The sequence below is a fragment of the Periplaneta americana genome, chromosome 16 (genome assembly GCF_040183065.1).
Source record: "Periplaneta americana isolate PAMFEO1 chromosome 16, P.americana_PAMFEO1_priV1, whole genome shotgun sequence".
Lineage (NCBI taxonomy): Eukaryota > Metazoa > Arthropoda > Insecta > Blattodea > Blattidae > Periplaneta > Periplaneta americana.
Window position 1 is genome coordinate 157,699,599 of NC_091132.1, and position 23,158 is coordinate 157,722,756.

The following is a 23,158-nucleotide window of genomic DNA, read 5'->3' on the forward strand; positions in this document are numbered from 1 at the left end:
AGAGGAACAGAGGTTAAGGGTGTTTGAGAATAAGGTGCTTAGGAAAATATTAGGGGCTAAGAGGGATGAAGTTACAGGAGAATGGAGAAAGTTACACAACGCAGAACTGCACGCATTGTATTCTTCACCTGACATAATTAGGAACGTTAAATCCAGACGTTTGAGATGGGCAGGGCATGTAGCACGTATGGGCGAATCCAGAAATGCATATAGAGTGTTAGTTGGGAGGCCGAAGGGAAAAAGACTTTTGGGAAAGCCGAGACGTAGATGGGAGGTGGGATATGATGGAAGGGACTGGATTAATCTTGCACAGGATAGGGACCGATGGTGGGCTTATGTGAGGGCGGCAATGAACCTCCGGGTTCTCTAAAAGCCATTTTTAAGTAAGTATTTCTTTGTTCATTTCATCTTAATTTTACTGGTTCGAATCTATCAATCGGCAAATAAAAGTAAAGGTATCACAATTTTTTTGACTGATTCATTGATAAACTGATTGATTGGTTAGTTGATTGACTGATTGTTTATTCAATAGGCCTATATTACGATATATATATATATATATATATATATATATGAATTAAAAACACATTTAAAAATAATTGACATATCAAGTACTATTACATAACAGCCTATATTGTACTTAAAGAATTGTTTTACCGAATAAAGACATTGATCAGTTAAAATTTGTTTGATTTTCACTTTGAATTTTGTGTATGGTAAAGTTTGTATATCCAGTGGTATAACTTATTACAACACAATCCCAGTATTTCTTAAGTTTATTATTTTCTATAACGACCAAATGTGCATTTTGCGTGCTATAATTATGAAAATCTGAATTATTCTTGTATTTACTTCCATTCTTCTTAAAGAAAATTAAGCATTTATAAATATAAATGGAATTAATTAAATACGGATGAAAGTATAATTGAAGTGACAGAAATAAGCAAATAGGACGAGAGGGAAAAATAGGTAAGAAAAAGGAGATCCGAGAAAGAGACATCTAGTAGAGAAGTTTTTAATTTTTTGTATCTTGTTTCCATAGTTACTCTAGAGCAAAAATTGACATGATAGGATATTATCACAGTCTACTATATACAGTCACGAAGCTTGAGTTTTGAGGGTGCTAGAAACAGTAGACTGTGACGGTACTATTTTGCATTGCCTGTAATGAGGCGATATTAGCGATCCTAGTGGTGAGCAACTATCTAATGTTTGCATATTTACTAAGTATTGAGCTTCGCGACTGTATATACTAGACTGTGATATTATCTCAACCCTGATGATAAATTTTATTCCCACAGAGTTCGTATTTAGTTGGTATACAATAGTTTTGTGTCAGACTGTTTCAGACATTAATCAAATCAGTCATTTTAATTTCTATAGCAGCTACTCGTGCCTTCCTTCGAAACCAGAAGAACTGACAAGTGAACAGCGGGGTCCCAAAATACCGCCTCAATTAATATTAATGTCGAAAACAATTACTCCCTCCACGTCACATTCAGCCACTTTTAAATGACATTCATTACACCCGGGGACCAGTTCCATGACTGTAACACACGCTCCATGCTGACTTCCTTGATTCTATCGTGACTAGGCATAGAAATCCACCAGAACCAAACAGCCTGCAGAACCAACACAGAATTCACACTAAAATAAAGAGTGCAAATTTAATTGCACAACCCTTCGTATAGTTGGGCAATCCAGTTTACAGGACGCTATAGTTATTACTGGGTATTGTGAACATGTGACAGTCGTCAATTGTTAATACAAAGAATGTAAAATGGAGTGATAAAGTTTGAGATTAGAGTCTTTCTAAAGCACTGCTGGAAACGAGATTATAAAGCTGCTGCAACGGCTCGAAGAATATGTGAAGTGGAGGGTGAAGGTTTCGTTAGTGAACGTGTAGCATAACGTTGGTTCCAGCGTTTCAATAATGAAGAAGGAGATATTAAAGATTTACAGCGTCATGTAATGCTTGAGGTTTGGAATATTGCGAATACACGCAGAGATTTGGATGAGAATCCAGAAAAAGTAGGTACTTGAGGTTCTACCATTATCTTAGATGTCGAATTCATCCACCCATCCATCCATCCGTCCATCCATCCATCCATCCCTTCATTAACTCATTCATTCGTCTATTTATTAACTCATTCATTCATCCATCCATTCATTAATTCATTCATCCATTTATCAATTAATTAATTCATCCATCCATTCATTAACTCCTTCATTCATCCATCCATCCATTAACTCATTCATTCATCTATTTATTAACTCGTTCATTCATCCATCCATTTATTAACTCATTCATTCATCCATAAATTCATTAACTCATTCATTCATCCATTAACTCATTTATGCATTCATTCATCTATTAACACAGTCATCCATTTATTAATTAATTCATCCATCCATTAACTCACTTATTCATTCATTTATTAACTCATTCATTCATCCATTCATTCATTAACTCATTCATCCATCCATTTATTAACTCATTCATTCATCCAGTCACTCATTAACTCATTCATTCATCCATCCAATCATTAACTCATTCATTCATGCATCCATTCATTAACTCATTCATTCATGCATCCATTCATTAACTCATTCATTCATCCATGCAATCATTAACTCATTCATTCATGCATCCATTCATTAACTCATTCATTCACCCATCCAATCATTAACTCATTTATTCATCCATCCAATCATTAACTCATTCATTCATGCATCTATTCATTAACTCATCCATTCATCCATCCAATCATTAACTCATTCATTCATGCATCTATTCATTAACTCATTCATTCATGCATCCATTCATTAACTCATTCATTCATCCATCCAATCATTAACTCATTCATTCATGCATCCATTCATTAACTCATTCATTCATGCATCCATTCATTAACTCATTCATCCATCCATTCATTAACTCATTCATTCATGCATCCATTCATCAACTCATTCATTCATGATTCCATTCATTAACTCATTCATTCATGCATCCATTCATTAACTCATTCATTCATCCATCCAATCATTAACTCATTCAGTCATGCATCCATTCATTAACTCATTCATTCATGCATCCATTCATTAACTCATTCATCCATCCTTCCATCCAATCATTAACTCATTCATTCATGCATCCATTCATTAACTCATTCATTCATCCATCCAATCATTAACTCATTCATTCATGCATCCATTCATTAACTCATTCATTCATCCATCCAATCATTAACTCATTCATTCATGCATCCATTCATTAGCTCATTCATTCATGCATCCATTCATTAACTCATTCATTCATCCATTCATTAACTCATTCATTCATGCATCCATTCATTAACTCATTCATTCATCCATCCAATCATTAACTCATTCATTCATGCATCCATTCATTAACTCATTCATTCATGCATCCATTCATTAACTCATTCATTCATCCATCCAATCATTAACTCATTCATTCATGCATCCATTCATTAACTCATTCATTCATGCATCCATTCATTAACTCATTCATTCATGCATCCATTCATTAACTCATTCATTCATCCATCCAATCATTAACTCATTCATTCATCCATCCAATCATTAACTCATTCATTCATGCATCCATTCATTAACTCATTCATTCATCCATCCAAACATTAACTCATTCATTCATCCATCCATTAACTCATTCATTCATGATTCCATTCATTAACTCATTCATTCATGATTCCATTCATTAACTCATTCATTCATGCATCCATTCATTAACTCATTCATTCATCCATCCAATCATTAACTCATTCATTCATACATCCATTAACTTATTAACTTAACCAATCGTATGCACTTTATTCTTCTTCCTCCTATTATCATTCCCTTCATGTTCTGAAAACGGTTCCACAAACCCAGGTTAAATGTCTTCAAAATTTATGACACAGAATCTTTTAAGAATTCAATTTAAATGGTAATCTGGTCAGATACACTCTGAGTTAATCAGATCCGATGGATGAAGATTTCTTGTTACAGACTCCCAGCTAGAAAATATACGAGGAAATATCTTTATGAGAGCAACAGAGTGATTGTTTCTTGTTAATTGGGAATGCTCAATTAACAATATAAGTATTTTAACATTATTTTCGTTCTCTGTTTATTGTTGACGATAAAAGTTTTAGCTTACTGAGAAGATCATATTCCACAGAAATCGCATTACTAAATCTTATCGTCAATATGTTTATAAACATAGTTAACATAGTCTTGCAAATAAACACGTTTCAGAGATATCAAAATTGAAAGGCTTCTCGTACATCAATACTTAAGCTATACTTACGAGCTAAACAAACCGTCACATTTAGAAGGTTTCTCGTCTGTGGGCAAGATTTCATAACTATCGACAAAGAGAATCATTCAAAATCAACATCGCATTTGAAAATGTCCTCGCCCCTGTGATGGCGTTCATGGCCTGTTAAGGTACCCTTTTGAGTGAAGCTTTTACCAAAAACGCCACATTTGAAGGGTTTCTGGCCTGTGTGCAGCGTTGATGAACTCTTTGGACACTTGAATCTGAGAAAAACCTACAAAAAGACATGACAATTAAAAGGCTTCTCGCCCTGTGTGCCGGCGCAAATGTCTTTTTAGGCCAGGCAACATCGCGAAATGCTTACCACAAACGTCACGTTTGAAAAGTTTCTCGGCTGTGTGCTGACATTCGTGGATCTTTAGGTTACCCAACTGAGAGAAGCATTTACCACAAATATCACATTTGAAAGGTTTCTCGTCAGAGTGCATACGTTCATGCGGTTTTAATCTACTGGGACTAGAGAAAAATTTGCCACAAACAACACACTTCAAAGGTGTCTCGGCTGTGTGATGATGTTCATGGATTTTTATGTTACACGAGTGAGTGAAGCATTTACCACAAACAGCATATTTGAAAGCTTTCTCGCCAGTGTGCGTGCGTTTATGTGCTTTTAAGTTACAAAACAAAGAGAAACACTTCCCACAAACATCACATTTGAAAGGTTTCAGTCAATGTGCAGAAGTATATGGGCTCTCAGTGTAGACAACCACGCGTAACTATTACCACAAACATCACATTTAAAAGGTTTCTCGCTAGAGTGTTTGCTTTGATGAATACTGAGGCTTCGCGACAGTGCGTAACACTTACCACAAATATCACATTTGAACGGTTTGTCGCCTCTGTGCTGGCGTTCATGAGCTCTTGCCTTACACGACATTGTAAAACACTTACCACAAACATTACATTTGAAAGGTTTCACGCCTGTGTGAAGGCGTTCATGAGTTTTTAGGTTACCTGACTGAGAGAAGCTTTTACCACAAATATCACATTTGAAAGCATCTTCGTCTGTGTGCAGACGTTCATGGATTTTTAGTTTACCCGACTGAGAGAAGCATTTACCACAAACAACACATATGAAAGGTTTCTCGGCTGTGTGCACACGTTCATGGATTTTTAGGTTACCCGACTGAGAGAAACATTTACCACAAACATCACATTTGAAAGGTTTCTCCCCAGAGTGCAGAGGTATATGTTTTTTCAAATAACTGAAATGCGAGAAAGACTTATCACAAACATCACATTTGAAAGGTTTCTCGCTAGAGTGCACAGGTTCATGTTTTTTCAGAGAACTCAAATGCGAGAAACACTTTCCACAAACATCACATTTGAAAGGTTTCTCGCCAGTGTGCGTGCGTTTGTGAGTTTTTAAGTTACACGACAAAGAGAAACACTTACCACAAACATCACATTTGAAAGGTTTCAAGCCATTGTGCAGAAGTATATGGACTCTCAGGTTACCCAACTGAGAGAAGCATTTACCACAAACATCACACTTGAAAGGCTTCTTGCTTTCGTCCTTGGACAAATGGCTGTTCAGTTTTTCCCCAGTTGAGGAACATATTTCAGGAAGTTCAATTTGCAACTGCTTCTCACCTTCACGAGTCCACAAGGGTCTTCCCAAGGAACTTGAATTCTTGAGAATCTCACACACAGTCTCATTCTCTTCAAGTGCAAGACTGTCCAAATCTTTTGATACATTTCTGTCAATCGTAGCTGCAATTCTGAAGAAAATATACTATCAGTCTATAAAATAGTCGCAACAAATAAGCATCAATTATTGAATATTGAAATTAAAACAACCTATTTCCTGAGGCTGTACAATACGATTAGAGATAAATGCTTGTAATTAATTTATGAGTAATGTTGCAAGTATCAAAATTGTTTCAACAATTTGGACTTCAGCTATACAATAAAATTTATAAGAATTACACACCGTTCATCAACTCTTAGCTACCTTATATTTTTAATAAACATCTCTGTACAAAATCAACTGCCTATGGCTTAGACTTTTTCGACACGAGCGTGCTATTTTATGTGATTGTTTTGCAATTCGGGATTGGAAATGTGCTATAACGTTTTCTACCTCTTATTCTTATGATTTATAAGTCCTTTGTAGTTCCTTCATTTTGTCACTTCAAAATTGAAAAATTTGCAGTTGAACATTACTGATTCCATTTCATAGTACGCATAACCACAGAAAATCTGTATTGGTATTATCTCTAACTTGATATTTGTTGTTTTGCGAACAATGAACTAGTATCAATGCTTTAAAAGTTCTGCAACAATGTAATTTACAATTGTAAAAGAATATAGGCCTACTACATATAACTTTTCCCACCAGTTTAATGATAAGAAAATACAGAGCCAGGGGGATCTGGATTCGACGTGCAAGGAACTGCATCTGGAAGGCTCGAGTTCGATGTGTAGTGAAGAGTATCTGGAAGGCTTGGGTTCGACGTACAGTGTGCTTGAGTGAGTGAACTTGAAGAATTAGCCAAGGCGAACGAAATGTGAACTGAGAATTAACAGTTTTGTTCTGCACATAGTGCTTTGTGAACATCAGTTGAAATTAGGAGTACATTATTGTTCTCAATAATACACGTGTATTTTCATTGCCGTCGTGAGGAGTGCAATACGACTATTTTGTTGCTGTGTTGAGTGGAGTACCCATTGTTATAGGGTCAATTATTAAGAATAAAAGTCGCATTGTTGACGGGTGTGTGGTTAAAAGTAGAAATAAACGTTACAGTATAAAAGTCTGGACGTGAGTAGATGCAAATACAAATCATACTCATAAGATACAAGTACACAGAGGAGGGAAAATAATAATAATAATAATAATAATAATAATAATATTAGTAATAAAATAGTGCAGTACAAAGCACACAATGAATACAATATTTTTAAGCACACACAGTAAGGAAAATTATGATTATATATAGATCAACTTATCACATTAGAGATATACCAGTATCGGAAAATATGAAAACAAAAATATAAAATAAGTTAAATATCACTAGAACATAAAAAAAAATGTGAATACGTGGAAACATGCAATAGAATACTTGTCATAATAGTAAGTTAGTTTGGCAACTCGTCATAAGATAATTTTCTAACTTGGATTTGAAAGATTTCAATGTTCGGCAGCCCTTGACTTCAGGCGGCAGAGAGTTCCAGTGACGAGAGGTAGCAACAGTGAAAGATGAGGAATACAGAGATGATGTGTGAAGTGGAATTTCTAGCGTGTTATCGCGTTGTGATCGAGATTAATATTATAATATAAATAGGTAAATAAATAAATAATTAAACAAATAAAAGAATGAATGAATCAATGAATGAATGAATGAATAAATTAATAAATAAAAGAATAAATGAATGAATGAATAAATAAGTAAATAAAAATAAATAAATAAATGAACCCTGCATTAGCCAATGTATCAGCTGGATATGGAAGGAAAAGTGGATACTGTCACATGCGCCCAAGTTTGCCAGACAGGAAACTGACCTAAAGCTTCATATGATAGACGACATTAAGACATATGGGTTGTATGCAGAGACTATGAGAAAGGCGGAAAATAGGAGACTGGGGAATACTGAGTTTGCAAAGACAGATCTGCACTTGAGCAGAACACTAAGAATGCGTGAATGATTTGGAGTGTTGGTTGGATGAATACAGTATATGTTTAGTTCTGTGTTCTATATGTTCTAAATTATAGTCAGCAGTGAAAGGAGACAGGAAGTATACGTAAGTAGATTGTATCCTGAAGTAATGGTTTTGCAATTCGTAAATGTTAGTATTGAAACTTATTATTTTGCGAAAACTTGTACCTTTGTTGGGTTACGTTGATCATGCCATCGACCTACTCGAAACAGATAGGACCAGCAGGAAGAATAAATTGTTCACCGAAATACCTCCAACTAATAATTATAAACAGAAAAGTATCATATTATAGCTTATATTGAAGGGATAGTCGGGAAAGAGGAAGACATAATTGTGATGAATTTCTTGCATAAGAGAAGCACTGCCAGAGGTACAATATATATTTTGTACACCCCTCTGTACCTGACTATGGGAACAACGTAGTTTCCAAAGTGACATGAGGAGGGGAAGATTGCAAATAACATCTGATATAAACCTAAGCATTGTTGAATGGCATTTTAGATTATAATTGAAGGGTGGTATTTCAATGTAAATTTTGAATTCTTAAACATTTGTTTGTTGGTATGTGAAGTATTAAAATGTGTTTTTATGTTTATAATTTGGCAATCATTGTACAGTGGAGACCTATAGGCCTAATTGTATCGAATAGTATGATCACAGTAACAAAAGATGCACTATATAATGCTATAGGCATATATTGACGATTATTATTGTTTGTACACCCATTATAACAAACAAAATGTATGTAATACACTTAATTTGTTTTTTAAAAACTTAAAACAGTGATCGACTTTACTCCGCAATATTTTAAAATCGATCTTAAACTAAAAATTCAATGGTGATCGACTTTACCCCATATAAGCAGGTAATTTCGATCACAAGTCAAATGTAAAAAAAAAAAAACAGTTTTTTTATAGATTGTAATTCAATTCTTGTGACGTGTCTTCATACGTGAAGGATATGACGACAAAATGCTATGTTCTGAGGAACTTCGCTGCATTGCATAACCTCAATATCATTAAAAAATTGCAAAATTTTGATCGACTTTACCCTCTTGTACGGTACATAAGAATGCATGAACTAACAAACGAACAAAAGAAAAGAGATAAATAAATAGATAACTAAATAAATAAAACAGGCAAGTTAATGTTAGTGTGACTTTGCAAAGATGAGGAGAGGTTTGCAGAAAAACACTTGGAATTGACGCAATATGGTAGTTCATTATTTTGCTTGGGAATTACTTACTTACTTACTTACTTACTTACTTATTGGCTTTTAAGGAACCCGGAGGTTCATTGCCGCCCTCACATAAGCCCGCCATTGGTCCCTATCCTGAGCAAGATTAATCCAATCTCTATCATCATATTCCACCTCCCTCAAATCCATTTTAATATTAGCTTCCCATCTACGTCTCGGCCTCCCCAAAGGTCTTTTTCCCGCCGGCCTCCCAACTAACACTCTATATGCATTTCTGGATTCGCCCATATGTGCTACATGCCCTGCCCACCTCAAGCGTCTGGATTTAATGTTCCTAATTATGTCAGGTGAAGAATACAATGCGTGCAGCTCTGCGTTGTGTAACTTTCTCCATTCTTCCATTCTTCTGTAACTTCATCCCTCTTAGACCCAAATATTTTCCTAAGAACCTTATTCTCAAACACCCTTAATCTCTGTTCCTCTCTCAAAGTGAGAGTCCAAGTTTCACAACCATAAAGAACAACCGGTAATATAACTGTTTTATAAATTCTAACTTTCAAATTTTTGGACAGCAGACTAGATGACAAAAGCTTCTCAACCGAATAATAACACGGATTTCCCATATTTATACTGCGTTTAATTTCCTCTCGAGTGTCATTTATATTTGTTACTCTTGCTCCAAGATATTTGAATTTTTCCACCTCTTCGAAGGATAAATCTCAAATTTTTTATATTTCCATTTTGTACCATGTTCTGGTCACGAGACATAATCATATACTTAATCTTTTCGGGATTTACTTCCAACCCTATCGCTTAGTTGCTTCAAGTAGAATTTCCGTGTTTTCCCTAATCGTTTGTGGATTTCCTCTTAACATATTCACGTCATCCGCATAGACAAGAAGCTGATGTAACCCGTTCAATTCCAAACCCTCTGTGTTATCCTGAACTTTCCTAATGGCATATTCTAGAGCGAAGTTAAAAAGTAGAGGTGACAATGCATCTCCCATTTGCTTGGGAATTACCAAGACAAATTATAAAGAATCTATAGAATTTATATTGGAGAGTTTCACGACCCTGGGCTCCAATACGAGCGAAAAGGCCCACTTCTTGCATGTCCATCTACATTATTTTCCTCAAAATCTAAGCACTTCGAGTGAAGAACATGAAGAAAGGTTTTAACAGTACATTATGGCAACCAGATACCAAGCGAAGTGCAGTGTGAATGTGATGACTGATTATTGCTGGATGATGACAGACGTCGGCCTCGGTAGCATAGTTGGTATAGCGCTGGCCTTCAGTGTTCGAGGTTGCAAGTTCGATCCCGGCCGAGGTCGATGGCATTTAAGTGTGTTTAAATGCGACATACTCATGTCAGTAGATTTACTGGCATATAAAAGAACTCCAGCAGGACAAAATTCCAGGACATCAGCGACGCTGATATATCCTCTGCAGTTGCGAGCATCATTAAATAAGCCATAATTTAAATTTTTTTAAATTTCAGAAAAACAGTTCTTCTGAAGGTGCTTATGGATCAAGACAGTGAAATAAATGGAAACTTCAAACACAATGAACTCTCTACGTGAAGACTCGCACTCCACACTCACTCACCTTTCCGTCAATACCTCGTTTTCCTCTGCTGTTACTTCCACTTTTGGCTCCTCATTCACTGTGTGCAAGTCACTCTGCTCTTCCTAAAAATACAGAACAAACAAAACAGAAAGAGAACACAACTTACATTAACAAAGGCACATCGATTTTAGATGCCACAAAACTGCATTTAAATATTGGCCTTATAGAATTTTAGCTAATAGAAGAGAATTTCTCGGGGCAGATTTTTCATGTGGTACTGCTCTCCCTTATAGAACAGTGTTTTTCCAACCTTTTTCAACATGTGAAAAAATTTGGTAAGCTTAGTTTAAATCATACTGGATCTTAGTAAAATTTCAACTCTCAGGAAACCACATTTTTCAAGGGGTATCGGTCCATAGAGAATAACTAATTAGCTAAGTATTGTTGCAGAAATTATCTGTGAAGAAATATTTCAATTTTCAGTCACTAATGCAATTCATTTTATCCTCACAATGTCTAATATTATTTCACTGTTGATCACAAATTTCAACATCACATAATGGTCACAACGCAGTGATCTTTATCGGTTTAGTTGGATTTTGGTACTATTTCTGAACTCATAATATCAGCAGCTAACATTCATATTCATTTTGTTAATTCAATTCTTGTACATATGCTGATAACAATGTTTTGTTCCATAATTTCTGCCAGCTAAAAGTACAGTATGAAGAGAAACACCATTTGATATTTATGTATTTTGTCATGGCAATAGCACGGTCATGACGGATTAGATGTAATCCAGTTCATAACCCGCCATCACCATCTCCATAATTACCATAAACTAACAAAAGCACAGTCATGACGGATTAGATGTAATCCACTTTATAACCCATAATAACGAAAACAGATGAGATTATTCTGACACTGTCACAGAGTGAAAGGCACTGCAAGTACTGTTGCAAAGAGGCAGTGTTCATTACAATGAAAACACAAGACAAACAGTGGGAGAAGAAGAATAAGAAGAAGAAGAAGAAGAAGAAGAGGAACATAGTGCATTTTTGTGCTGCACTCACCTCTGGTTCACGTTTCACCACAGGGAATGAAATTGGCACTGGATGTTCCTCAAATTTTATCTCGGATGTGAAATTTTGGCTGTGGTCCTCATATTCCTCCTTTATACCAGTCACACGCTCATCCGAAAAATTCCGTTCCTGCAGTACAAAGACATATCTTAAATGAGCAATTTATTACAGGGTGTTAGAAGACAACTTCTAACTTTATAAGTTGTTCTGTATGTGTCTGTATGGCACAATCTGATCACAACCCACAGCATGTGATTTACATTATGATGAGTAAGGCCAGAAATCACATGCAAATGCAATTTTCATGCAAAAACTTTTGTTATCCATGTTATTAACGTCTGTGATGATGAATATGCTAAGTTAACTGCCTATAGTTTGACCTCTCCAGCGACAACAAAATGAAACTTCAACGTACTCATAATTTGTGTGTACATTTTGTAAGGAAAGTTCGTAATATGATCATAGTACCACATCCCTGGAAGCAATAGGTTGGCTTAAACTAGATAAGAAAGGAAATTTACATTCACTTCTCTTTCTCTTCGAAATCTTGAACTCTTCTATTCCCTCGTACCTGTCGTCTCGCTTCACTTACATTTCTTCCCACCATAATCTTAACACATGCTCTCGTCATGAAACAATACTAACAATATCATCCCATCGCACCTCCTCATACTCATCTTCTTTCACAATAGCCCTGCCAAGACTCTGGAATTCGCTACCTGCTAGCATCAGGGACTGTCGAAATAAAATTGAATTCAAACGAAAACTTACTAGGCACTTGGTCAGTAATTGATTTCTTGTAAATAGTTTCTTTAATCTATCACAAAATATTTCAATATCCAGTAATTTCATCACTATACAATTTTGTTATTCTATGTTTAATTTGTAATTCAGTAAATATAAAATATTCTTTGTTTCTCTATGATAAATTATCTAGCTTTAATTAGTCAGGTAATCTTTTCGTACTTTGATTTTATTGTAATTGTAAATTTAATACTAATTGTAATGTTATTTGTAATTGTAATTATAAATTTAATACTAATTGTAATTTTATTGTTCATATTATAGTTGGAATCTCCTGGTAGAGGGGCAGAGAAGGCCTGACGGCCTTATCTCTACCAGATTAAATAAATAAAAACTACTACTAAAATACTATAGTTTTTTTTATATTTCGGGCATTACTGCATATAAGATACTGCTGTGCATTATATTGAGCATATATTGAACATTTTGTTAGATTAACAACAATATTTGCGTAATGTAATAAGTTTCGATTTGACCATCTATGCTTATCTTATGTTGCAATTGTAAATTTTACATTTATTGATTTTTCACATTAACGTTTTCGGTACGTTGGTGTACCATCTTCAGATGCGTATACATGATACTGGTTAAGAACCAAGCCAATGGGTATATGTATTGTAGATTTAAGTGATCTGTGTTTGTGTGCTTAATGTACATTATCCATGATGTATTACAGTGATTACATAATATCCTTACAACACTTGATATGCTATTAGATAGTAACAAACATTTAATGTTTAAAATCAGTATAAGCCAAACTGTCACTGAGAACACACCACATCCAGCACTTCGAACAAAGCAAGGCTTCACTGGAACACGGGGACTGACTACTTCAAAACAAATTGTAAATTAAATATGTACAACGATTGAGTTAATTCACGTGCATAATTCTAAACATCAGTGTACTTCACACAACGATCCATCACATATAGTTTCAATATTAGCGTGTGCAAAATATGAACATGAAGTGACAAGATGTATCAGATAAGGTTTTATAGATTAAATCAATATACAGTGAAAGTAAAAAGTGAAACAAACATAGTGAAATTAAAAAACTCGTTGCCCTATTATACATCATAACATCCAACAATATCATGTAATCAAGGACACGACGCAGTAACAACGACCAATGTGTTTTTAAATATTGGTTTTAAATACCCTTGTTTTAAACACTGATTTTAAACAAATTAGTTTTAAATTTAAATGTTTGTTACTATCTAATAGCATATCAAGTGTTGTAAGGTTAGTATGTAATCACTGTAATACATCATGGATAATGTACATTAAGCACACAAACACAGATCACTTAAATCTACAATACATATGCCTATTGGCTTGGTTCTTAACCAGTATCATGTATACATATCTGAAGAAGGTACATCAACGTACCGAAAACGTTAATGTCAAAAGTCAATAAATGTAAAATTCACAATTGTAACATAAGATAAGCATAGATGGTCAAATCGAAACTTATTACATTATAGCGTGCTTATCGGAAAACCAAAACAAAAATGAAATATTTGCGTAGTTCTGTAAAAAAAAAAAAAAAAAAAAAAAAACAATAAGATTCTGGATTGTTCTGTTGTCAACAAATAATATTTTCTGGTTCACTGTACTCGATGGCTAGAAATTCCTTGTGTATGAAACTGTGAAAAACCCACCACTGCTTGCTTTTGTCCCATTGAACTGCTGCACAAAAAGACTACCTACCTGACTCTGTCTCCCCTACCCTTTGTTTCTATGTTTCACTTATTCTGAATTGGCACACTAGCAGCATTTTGTTACGTAATGGCAGGTGCTCAAACATTATACCATTGAGCTACCCACACACTTCGACAACAAGCTTTTGGGAATGTCCTCTCGACATGTAACAATGGGGAATATTGTGGGACCTGAAACTTATTCACTGTAAATTCGTGTATTTGGAAGTTTCGTGAATTGTATCACTAAATTAGAAACAGACTACGGCACAACAGGATAGTGTTCTGTTTAGAGGCGTGAGAGAGAAATCAATAAATAGTAATGTATCATTTTCTACTCTTACTATAAACATGTATGATTAATTATAATCTAAAAATTTCTAATAGAAAAACTAAAACTATGGCATTTTTGGGACCAGATCATTTAAGATGTAAAAGATAAAGAAATTATAGAACAGGTATCATCTTTTAAATACTTAGGCTGCATTATTACCCTACATACTTAAAAGAACAAGATGTGGATATAAAAATAAATAGATTTCAAGGAATGTGTGGAACAATTACAAGAACACTAAAAAATAAAACGTTACCTGAAACACAACTAAAATTTTATAAAACACTTGCAGTCCCATTAGGCCTACTCACCTATGGCTGCGAAAATTGGACACTAAACAGAAATAACAAGAGAAAATTAGAAAGCAGCGAAATGAAATTTCTTCGAAGTGTTGCAGGCCTCACATTATTAGATAAACAAAAAAGTGAAGATATACGCAATAGATTACAGATATGTAATCTTTATGAGCGGGTACAAGCACAAAAACAAAACTGGTACGAACACATCCAACGTATGGAATATTATAGACTTCCTAAAATCCTTCTCAATTACAAACCTAGTGGTAGGAGAAGCATTGGAAGACCTAGAACCCGCTGGATAGATGACATCATCTTTTGAAGTCGGAACAGGCCTAAAGGCCTATACCCTGAAGTTGAAGAAGAAGAAGAAGAACACTGTATGAGAAACATGACGTCAAGATAGGCCAAGTTTCGCGAAATTTTTACAATGAAACACAGAAATGTTGAATATTTTGTGTCCATCACTGTGTACGATTGTCTTTTTTCTTTCTTAATTAAATAATACTTAAACCTGATTTATTCTTTACACTACTTTTTTCGCTACATTCTAAAACAGAATTTGTCAATATGGCTGCAGTTCATTTGTAAAATACGCCAGTCACGACATATTAGTAAAATTGTGTTATGCAACAGAAATGACTAAGACCTGTCGTTCGTCATCCATATACTGGTAAATTGTCACTTGTGGCTAGTATCTTTTATGCAACAGACCCCTGGTAAGAGGTTGATTACAGGTTGGACATCTGCCGTACCGCTGGGGGTGAACATATCAAAATTGTTTTGCTGTAACATAAAATGGAAGTCTCTGTATCGGCCATCAGCTTTTTGATTAATTCATCGTTCTTCTGAAATTCGTGTTCTTTTATTTTGATACATAGTAGGTATGAGAATGTTAACGAACATAGGAAAAATTAGAATTTTTATTTTTGTTATAAATATATGTAGTTTTATATAAAAGTTTGGGTTTTCTATTTTGTTTGAATTAACCCGCGTTTTCAAAGAAAAATTACACCATATCACAATGTCAATGTTCTTCTTACATACATAGTGTCTGCAATTAACGTAGCCATTACCTATAATAACACCAAAAGAAAACCATTCTGTTAGTTGATAATATATTCACTATACCTTATTATTAAGCACACAATAATAAAATTTTCTATGTGTATTTTCTTACACCATTAACAAATTATAGCTTTGTGAAATGGAAACGCTATTTCTTTCATCTAAAACACAATTGCTGATGTTAGGTGGGTAAAAGAAATGTCATATTTTGAATTGTTACACTGACAGTGATAATTACCGTTTCAAATAATTTTTTTTTAAACATTTCTTAGTTATCTAACAGATTTACAATGTATGGTAATAGATATATAATTCACGGTAATGGAATATCATTGAAACTTTCTTTTTCACCTATCATGTACAGTAATGCCCTCTTACCCGAGGAAGCTGTAGCCTGATTTCAGTTATCATGGTCGATCTCTGCGTTAATTTTCTTATGTACTTCAGCTTAATGAAGAGTTTTACAGGAAATGTACAATTTAATCGCAACATATACGTATTATGAAATATTCTGAACATTCTATAATGGTCGCCTTATTAGGTAGTTTAATTTATGAAAATGTTCAAGATAAACTAACTCTTTAGGTAATGGCGCTAATATCTGTAAATTAAGCTACAAATAAAACTAAATTACTTATTTGAAACAGGAAACGTATTGAGAATTTTAGACAAAGGCACAGAGACAGCAAAAATAAGTCGTGTCCTTAAGCCAACATACCATCAAACAAACTATGGGAATGTGTAGCATTAAGAGGAAGTGCAGCAAACAATTTTGTTTGGAAATTTAAAACATAAATTGAGATAATTGTTCAACATTAGACTTCTCTGCAACAATACATAACCTGTAATTGCAAATAGTGACGATACCACAGTCTAGTATATACAGTCACGAAGCGCAGTACGTAGTAAATATGCATCCATAGATAGTTGCTAACCACCAGGATCGCTAATATCACCTAATTACAGACAATGCGAAATAGTACCGGCACAGTCTATTGTTCCTAGCACCCTCACAACTCAAGCTTCGTGACTGCGATGATACTTTTCCTGTCTCTATCATAGGCCAAACAGGGGGTGAATAAGTCAATGAAAATGCACGACAAACAACGGAAGAAGAACAAGCCGTACATTCCTTGAGGTCCACTCACCTCAGCTTCACGTTTCACCACAGGGAACGAAATTGTCACCGGATCTTCCTCTAACACCAATTCAGATGTGAGATTCTGGCTCTGGTTAACATATTCCTCCTTTACAGCAGTCATATGTTCATTCAAAAGATTCCGTACCTGCAGTAAAACGAGACATCATAATTGGACACTGGGATTCTTTCACATTGGGATACCTACAATTTTTTTTTGTAAGTTTAACATATGATGACGTCACATTGCCGCAATGACTTTGAAACAAGGCCGACGTAAAGATGAGATAACAATCACGTAAAGAAAATTATCATGAAAACTATACATTATCACGAGATCCCCTTCCAAAAACTTACTGACAGTGTATCGGAACACCGAAACTAGAGAGAAGGGAAGAATATGATTTAACTGTAAATGGGTTCTTCACTTTAAGTACACTATTTTATTAAACTACTCAGAATTCTCTCCAAGCAGACTTGTGAATCACATTCGAAGATTATCAACTGGAAAGAATAATTAAAAATGAGACAGAAATATTAAAAATGAATGTGAGTGTTATTCATTGTTCCTATCACATCTTGGCTAAATTACATACCTTATTGTTCATTACAGATCATTCCACCATCGAATAAATATACCAAATACATAAAGTATATAAATATATTTATATTTATTGATTATAAATTGCCTTCTATATTTTCTGGCTTGGAGGATTGTCGACAAATGTACGTGTCTCTTTCCTCAGCGAACGACTTCGGAGAAAAAAATCACGAAGAAACTAGTGCATATATACTTCTAGTAATCTGGAAAGTGAAAACCGTCGAATTTGTAACGGACTTTTTTGTGGAGCTGGAGTTGAAAATGAAAGGATTTTATAGCGATATATATTTGGAGAAAGAATTGTCAGAAAAAATGTAGTAAATTACGTTTGCAATGAGAGGTGCGTCGTAATACAGATGAATATGTTGCGGTTACTAATGAGAAAAGGAAACGAAGGATATGAAAGGTAAGATTGCCTACAATATGAAGAACACATAACTTGTGTTAATGGCATAAGCACTCAAAAAGCAGGAAAAAGGAATAACTAATTAAAAACTGCACACTTTTCGCAATGTAACTTCGTTTATACTTCCCTTGTTACAGTAACTTCTCAGGCACCAGTAACTTATTGACAATATCACTAACAAAAATAAAATTACCATCACATCGCTTAAAAATCCTGCACTCAATCACTCTCATATTCATCTTCAGGTAGGCCTCCAGAATAAACGCCCTAGACGCCTTCTAAGCTGAGCTAAGCTAACAATAATGACGGTCTTACCTTGAAGACTTCGATTATAGACTATATTTACATTACTGTAACCAAAGGAAGGCGGACAGCGAAATAGGGCTCACTATTAAAAACAATTTTGAGTACATGCAAGGCACACCAAAAGCCTGAACTAACCTACCCTGTCACTCATTCGTATATGCAAATTATAAAAGAAGCCTAAACGAACCTGTCACAAAAGGCATACCGAAAGCCTAAAGTAACCTAATCTAATCTAATGTATTAAGTATATACGCCTACATATTATATTTATTTATTCATTATAAATTGTTTAGCATTTTTCTGGCTTCCGGGATGGTCGACAAGCGTAGTTCCTCTTTCTTCAGCACGGTATGAGCTTGACTTCGGAAAAAAAAATCAGAGAAAATACCGCACAAGTACTTTTGGTGATTTTGGAAGTGAACATCGTTGAATTTCTAAGGTAGTTTTAGTGGAGCTGGGTTTGAAAAAGAAATGATTTTATAGCGACATATTTTGGAGGGAGAAAATTGTTACAAAATGTAGTAAATTATGTTTGCAATGAGAGGTGCGTCGTAATGACGGTGAATATGTTGCGGTCTCTAATCAAAAAGGAAGAACACATAACTTATAATGGAATAAGCACTCAAAAACAAAGAGAACAATTAGTAATGAAACAAATACACACATCTTGTAATGTACGCCTAACTTAGTTCCTACATTCCCCATTACAGTAAGTTCTCAGTTACTGGTACTGACGTCATTAAGAAAAATCACCTGCACACCACTTGAAAATCCTGAACTCAGTCGCTGTCATCTTCATCTTGACGCCTTCTAAGTTAAGGCAACTAATAATAAAGACGGTTTTACCTTAAAGATCTCGATTATATAGTTTACAGACATTGTTTTGCAAATCTTTACAATAGCATTACCAAAGAACGCCACAACATTTTTAAACAATTTTGATATAAGCCTACCAAAATACTAAATTAACCTAACTTTATCTGTCACCGATTCGTATACACAAGGCATAACAAAAGCCCCAGACTAACCTAACCTAACCTGTCACAGATTCGTATACGCAAGGCATACCAAAAGCCTAAATTACTGTACGTGTAACAGATTCTTAACAGGAATAGGAAAGAAGCGTATCGTGATATCAATGCTTATAGGCCTAATATAAAAACAATCTACTAGGAATGGAAATAATACCTATTTGCTGAGTTGGCCAACATGACAAATAAAATTTAACAATATATCCCTATAACCTACCTGAACATTCTCTCTATAAGAACAAAGGGTACTGATAATTAACTCATTTCAAAATAAAATAAACAAATTAGAGTTGAAATCTAGTTGCACAGCAAACAAATGCCAATCTTCGATATCGCCCCACACCACATGGGTCTGACATCTGATTAAGTTTCTTTATGGGTTAAATGAGGGGATAGCTAAGTGACATTAATTCGAGGTATGTGACAAGGTTAGTGGGTTAGTTCAGAGATTGATTAAAGTGAAATGAGGGCGACGAATTTTGTAGTGTGGGCAGATACCCAAGTTTCACCCAAACAAAATACACAATTATTATTATTATTATTATTATTATTATTATTATTATTATTATCATCATCATCACCATCAGGACACTAATAATATTATATATAAATCCCACAAGGATAGCTGCCCTTCAGTAAGGGTTGGCAAAAGAGACAGCATACTAAACAAATATATATATAAAATATTTGTGCTAGATATCACACTCTCTGTGTGGAAAACGGTTCCTCACCTCAGCTTCACACCCTACTATGGGAAAAGTGATCAGCACTGGAGATTTTTCAGATATGTTTTCAGACATCTTATAATAGTTGAAAGCAATCCATCATTATCTAACAAATTCTTCTTTTCCACAAATCATGTTAACGCCACTTGGACGTGCGCAGGAACTAAGGAAGCCGTTGTTTTCGCTGGTAAAGGTACGCTGAACACAAAACCAGAAACCCCGAATATAAAAAATTTATGTGAACGAAATAAGACTTCACTTGATTCGTAGGCCTATCCAGTGAGTGGCCCGGGGATGGATCTCCCAACTAGATATTTCAGACGTTTCGAAATTGAGTATTGACGCCGGCTTTGACAATTTTACTCAGAACGGTAGTTACGAGGCACTGATTGTTACTAATTCATATGCACCATGTTAAATATAACAGTGTTAACATTTTGTTAACATTTTTCAGTTAATACCTACATTAACATTAGTCGAGTAATATTTAAAACAACTACAAAGGAACGGAAGCTATTTCTTTAATTGACCGCATCTGTACATATTCCCACTTAAATGCACCGCCTCTGGTGTTAAAATCTTTTTCTTGTTTCTTTTGTTGTTGGTTCCATGCCCTCCCTTATATAGGCATAGTACAAATCCCCCCGTGGAATAACGTCTAATTTCAACACTGCCCACACTTATACAATAGTAAGCTTAGTCCTTTTCACACTATTATTGTGATGTGTGATTTTGTCTAATTACACCTTTGGGCAGCACCTAGTTTCAACGAAAAGGATATTTATTCTGCACTAATTTACCTGTCGAATATGTATCTGTTATAGATGGAATTATAACACTTGATGTACAAACAGGCAGAAAGAAAAAAAAAAACAGCGATGTCTTGATTAAGATACTCATTTCACGAAATGTGAAGTGTTTTAGCATATAGGTGGTATTGAACAGCAACCTCTAATATCAAAAATTAATGTGAACGAAATAAAATTTCACTTGCTTGGTATCACAGATATGTTCTTGAATGTTCTGCAAACACATCTTAAGCACGAATGTAAACTTCACAAGACGACTTTTATGTGGGATATTATTAGTTCTGAAGATATTCAGATTTTTTTTTTACTATCCTGTAAAAACTTTTTTTGACATACGAGTTTGCTTTCAACACCAGTAGTTATTTTTACATTGTCTAACATGATACATCCTACGCAGTATTTTACAACATATGGATTTATTATTGTGTGTAAGGAATAGATATTTGTTAAAAGAGCCAAAATCACATTTTTTTTCGAAAATCACTTTCTCAGCTGATAATGTTTTTTGAGCATAGAGATATTGATTTATGTTATAAGGATCGACAAATATCCACTCTAAGTGGCAACTAGACGGCATTCAATATGGTATCGCGATATTTGTTAAAAGAACAAAAGTGTAGGACATGTGCACTTTTAAGAAACAACATAATGGGGTTGTAAAGTTGGATGTTGGCTAATCTACATCAATTGAGTTATTTTTTGTTGAAGCTAATAATGAAGCTTGCGGTCATTGTTGCAGTGCATGTGTTCCGTCAACACGTGTCTTTATAAGACGTGTGCGTGCTACTGTTTAATATATTTTCATTAAAATAAATTCTGATAGTGAAGTAGACGCTGTAATTGATACTAATATTAAAAAAGCCAAGGTGCTTAAAAATCCGGACATTACACACCTAAATAGTACTTCCAGAAGAGTAGGAGCTACAGAACTAGCTATTCATGTCATGAAGTGACATATCTGATGCAAAATCTATCAGAGGCTACAGTTTGACCCTTGTCACAGATTTTGTGATATATATCGTTATTTTTTAGCAATTCTTCGCTCAAATTTGCCATTGTGGAAGTGCAAGAAAACCTGTTAAAATTTATTATTTTAAAGGCAGGTGGCAGAAATATTGCAAGAAAAATCTGTGGAGAAAGCTAATGCCGAGAATCATAAGCAGGTGTTCCTTTGCTATTGGTAATTTGTACCACTATATTTATGACAAGGAGCGTCCAGGAGTTATTAGACCTTACAGTTCATCATTGGGTTTACGACTCACGTCTTCGTTTTGCGTCATTCTCATACATCTATTGAACTGTCTAGTGTTATTGCATATCCAAAAGTAAAACTTTGGCTGAGCAAAAACTTAATGATGCAAAGAAAGTAAAATCATAGCCTTGAGAATAATGTTGAAGTATTTTATGAGCAGACTGAACAGTGGACCCAACTCAGATGTGAAAAAATCAAACAGATCAATATAATATATTTTCATTTTGCAAAAAATTAAATTTCAAATTGTTCAAATTCATGATAAAATGTTTTGTAATCAGGGCTGGGAAGTATTTGAAATACATGTATTTGAAATACATTTGTATTTTGTAATTTGTAAGAATTTTCGAAAGTACTTTGTATTTAAATACATAACATTGATGTATTTTGTATTTCAAATACTCTAAAACTGTTTTCTTCTTTTTATTCTTCTTGTCCTTCAAGTTTTAGATTAGGATTTGAAGAATGAACTTTTGTCTTATTTGGCTACCCATTTCAGATGTGCTAGCCATACACTTAGTTTTCTTCCCACAACTGATTTCCTTAATGCCATAAAGAAATCTCCAACAGCTTCAAGGATCCATCACCCAAGACCTGCAACATGTTCAGCATTATGGAATGCGTCTAGTAGACCCAAATCCTCAGAAATTAAATCAGATGTCTTGAAATATTCATTAAAGTTCCCTTGCCCAACTCGATGGATTCTCTTTATGACTCAGTCTCTCAAATATTGCAATTCAAACATGATATAACACTATATGTGAAAAATTGGGATTTACAACCTTCAAAGATGTTGAGTTTCAGTACCTTGAAGAA

General features: G+C 34.5%; 2 protein-coding genes across 2 annotated transcripts in view; one reads left to right on the forward strand and one right to left on the reverse strand.

The window, feature by feature from the left end:
- Nucleotides 1-23,158, forward strand: part of LOC138691571 (zinc finger protein 664-like) — a 116,003-nt gene that overhangs the window by 39,063 nt on the left and 53,782 nt on the right. The window lies entirely within an intron of this gene.
- Nucleotides 663-20,437, reverse strand: LOC138691546 (zinc finger protein 235-like). The gene is made up of 5 exons (XM_069813599.1): nt 20,288-20,437; nt 17,223-17,360; nt 11,864-12,001; nt 10,830-10,912; nt 663-6,084 (listed from the first exon to the last, which is right to left on the reverse strand). The coding sequence occupies exons 1-5, from the start codon at nt 20,354-20,356 to the stop codon at nt 5,028-5,030; spliced, it is 1,485 nt and encodes a 494-aa protein (XP_069669700.1). The 5' UTR covers nt 20,357-20,437; the 3' UTR covers nt 663-5,027.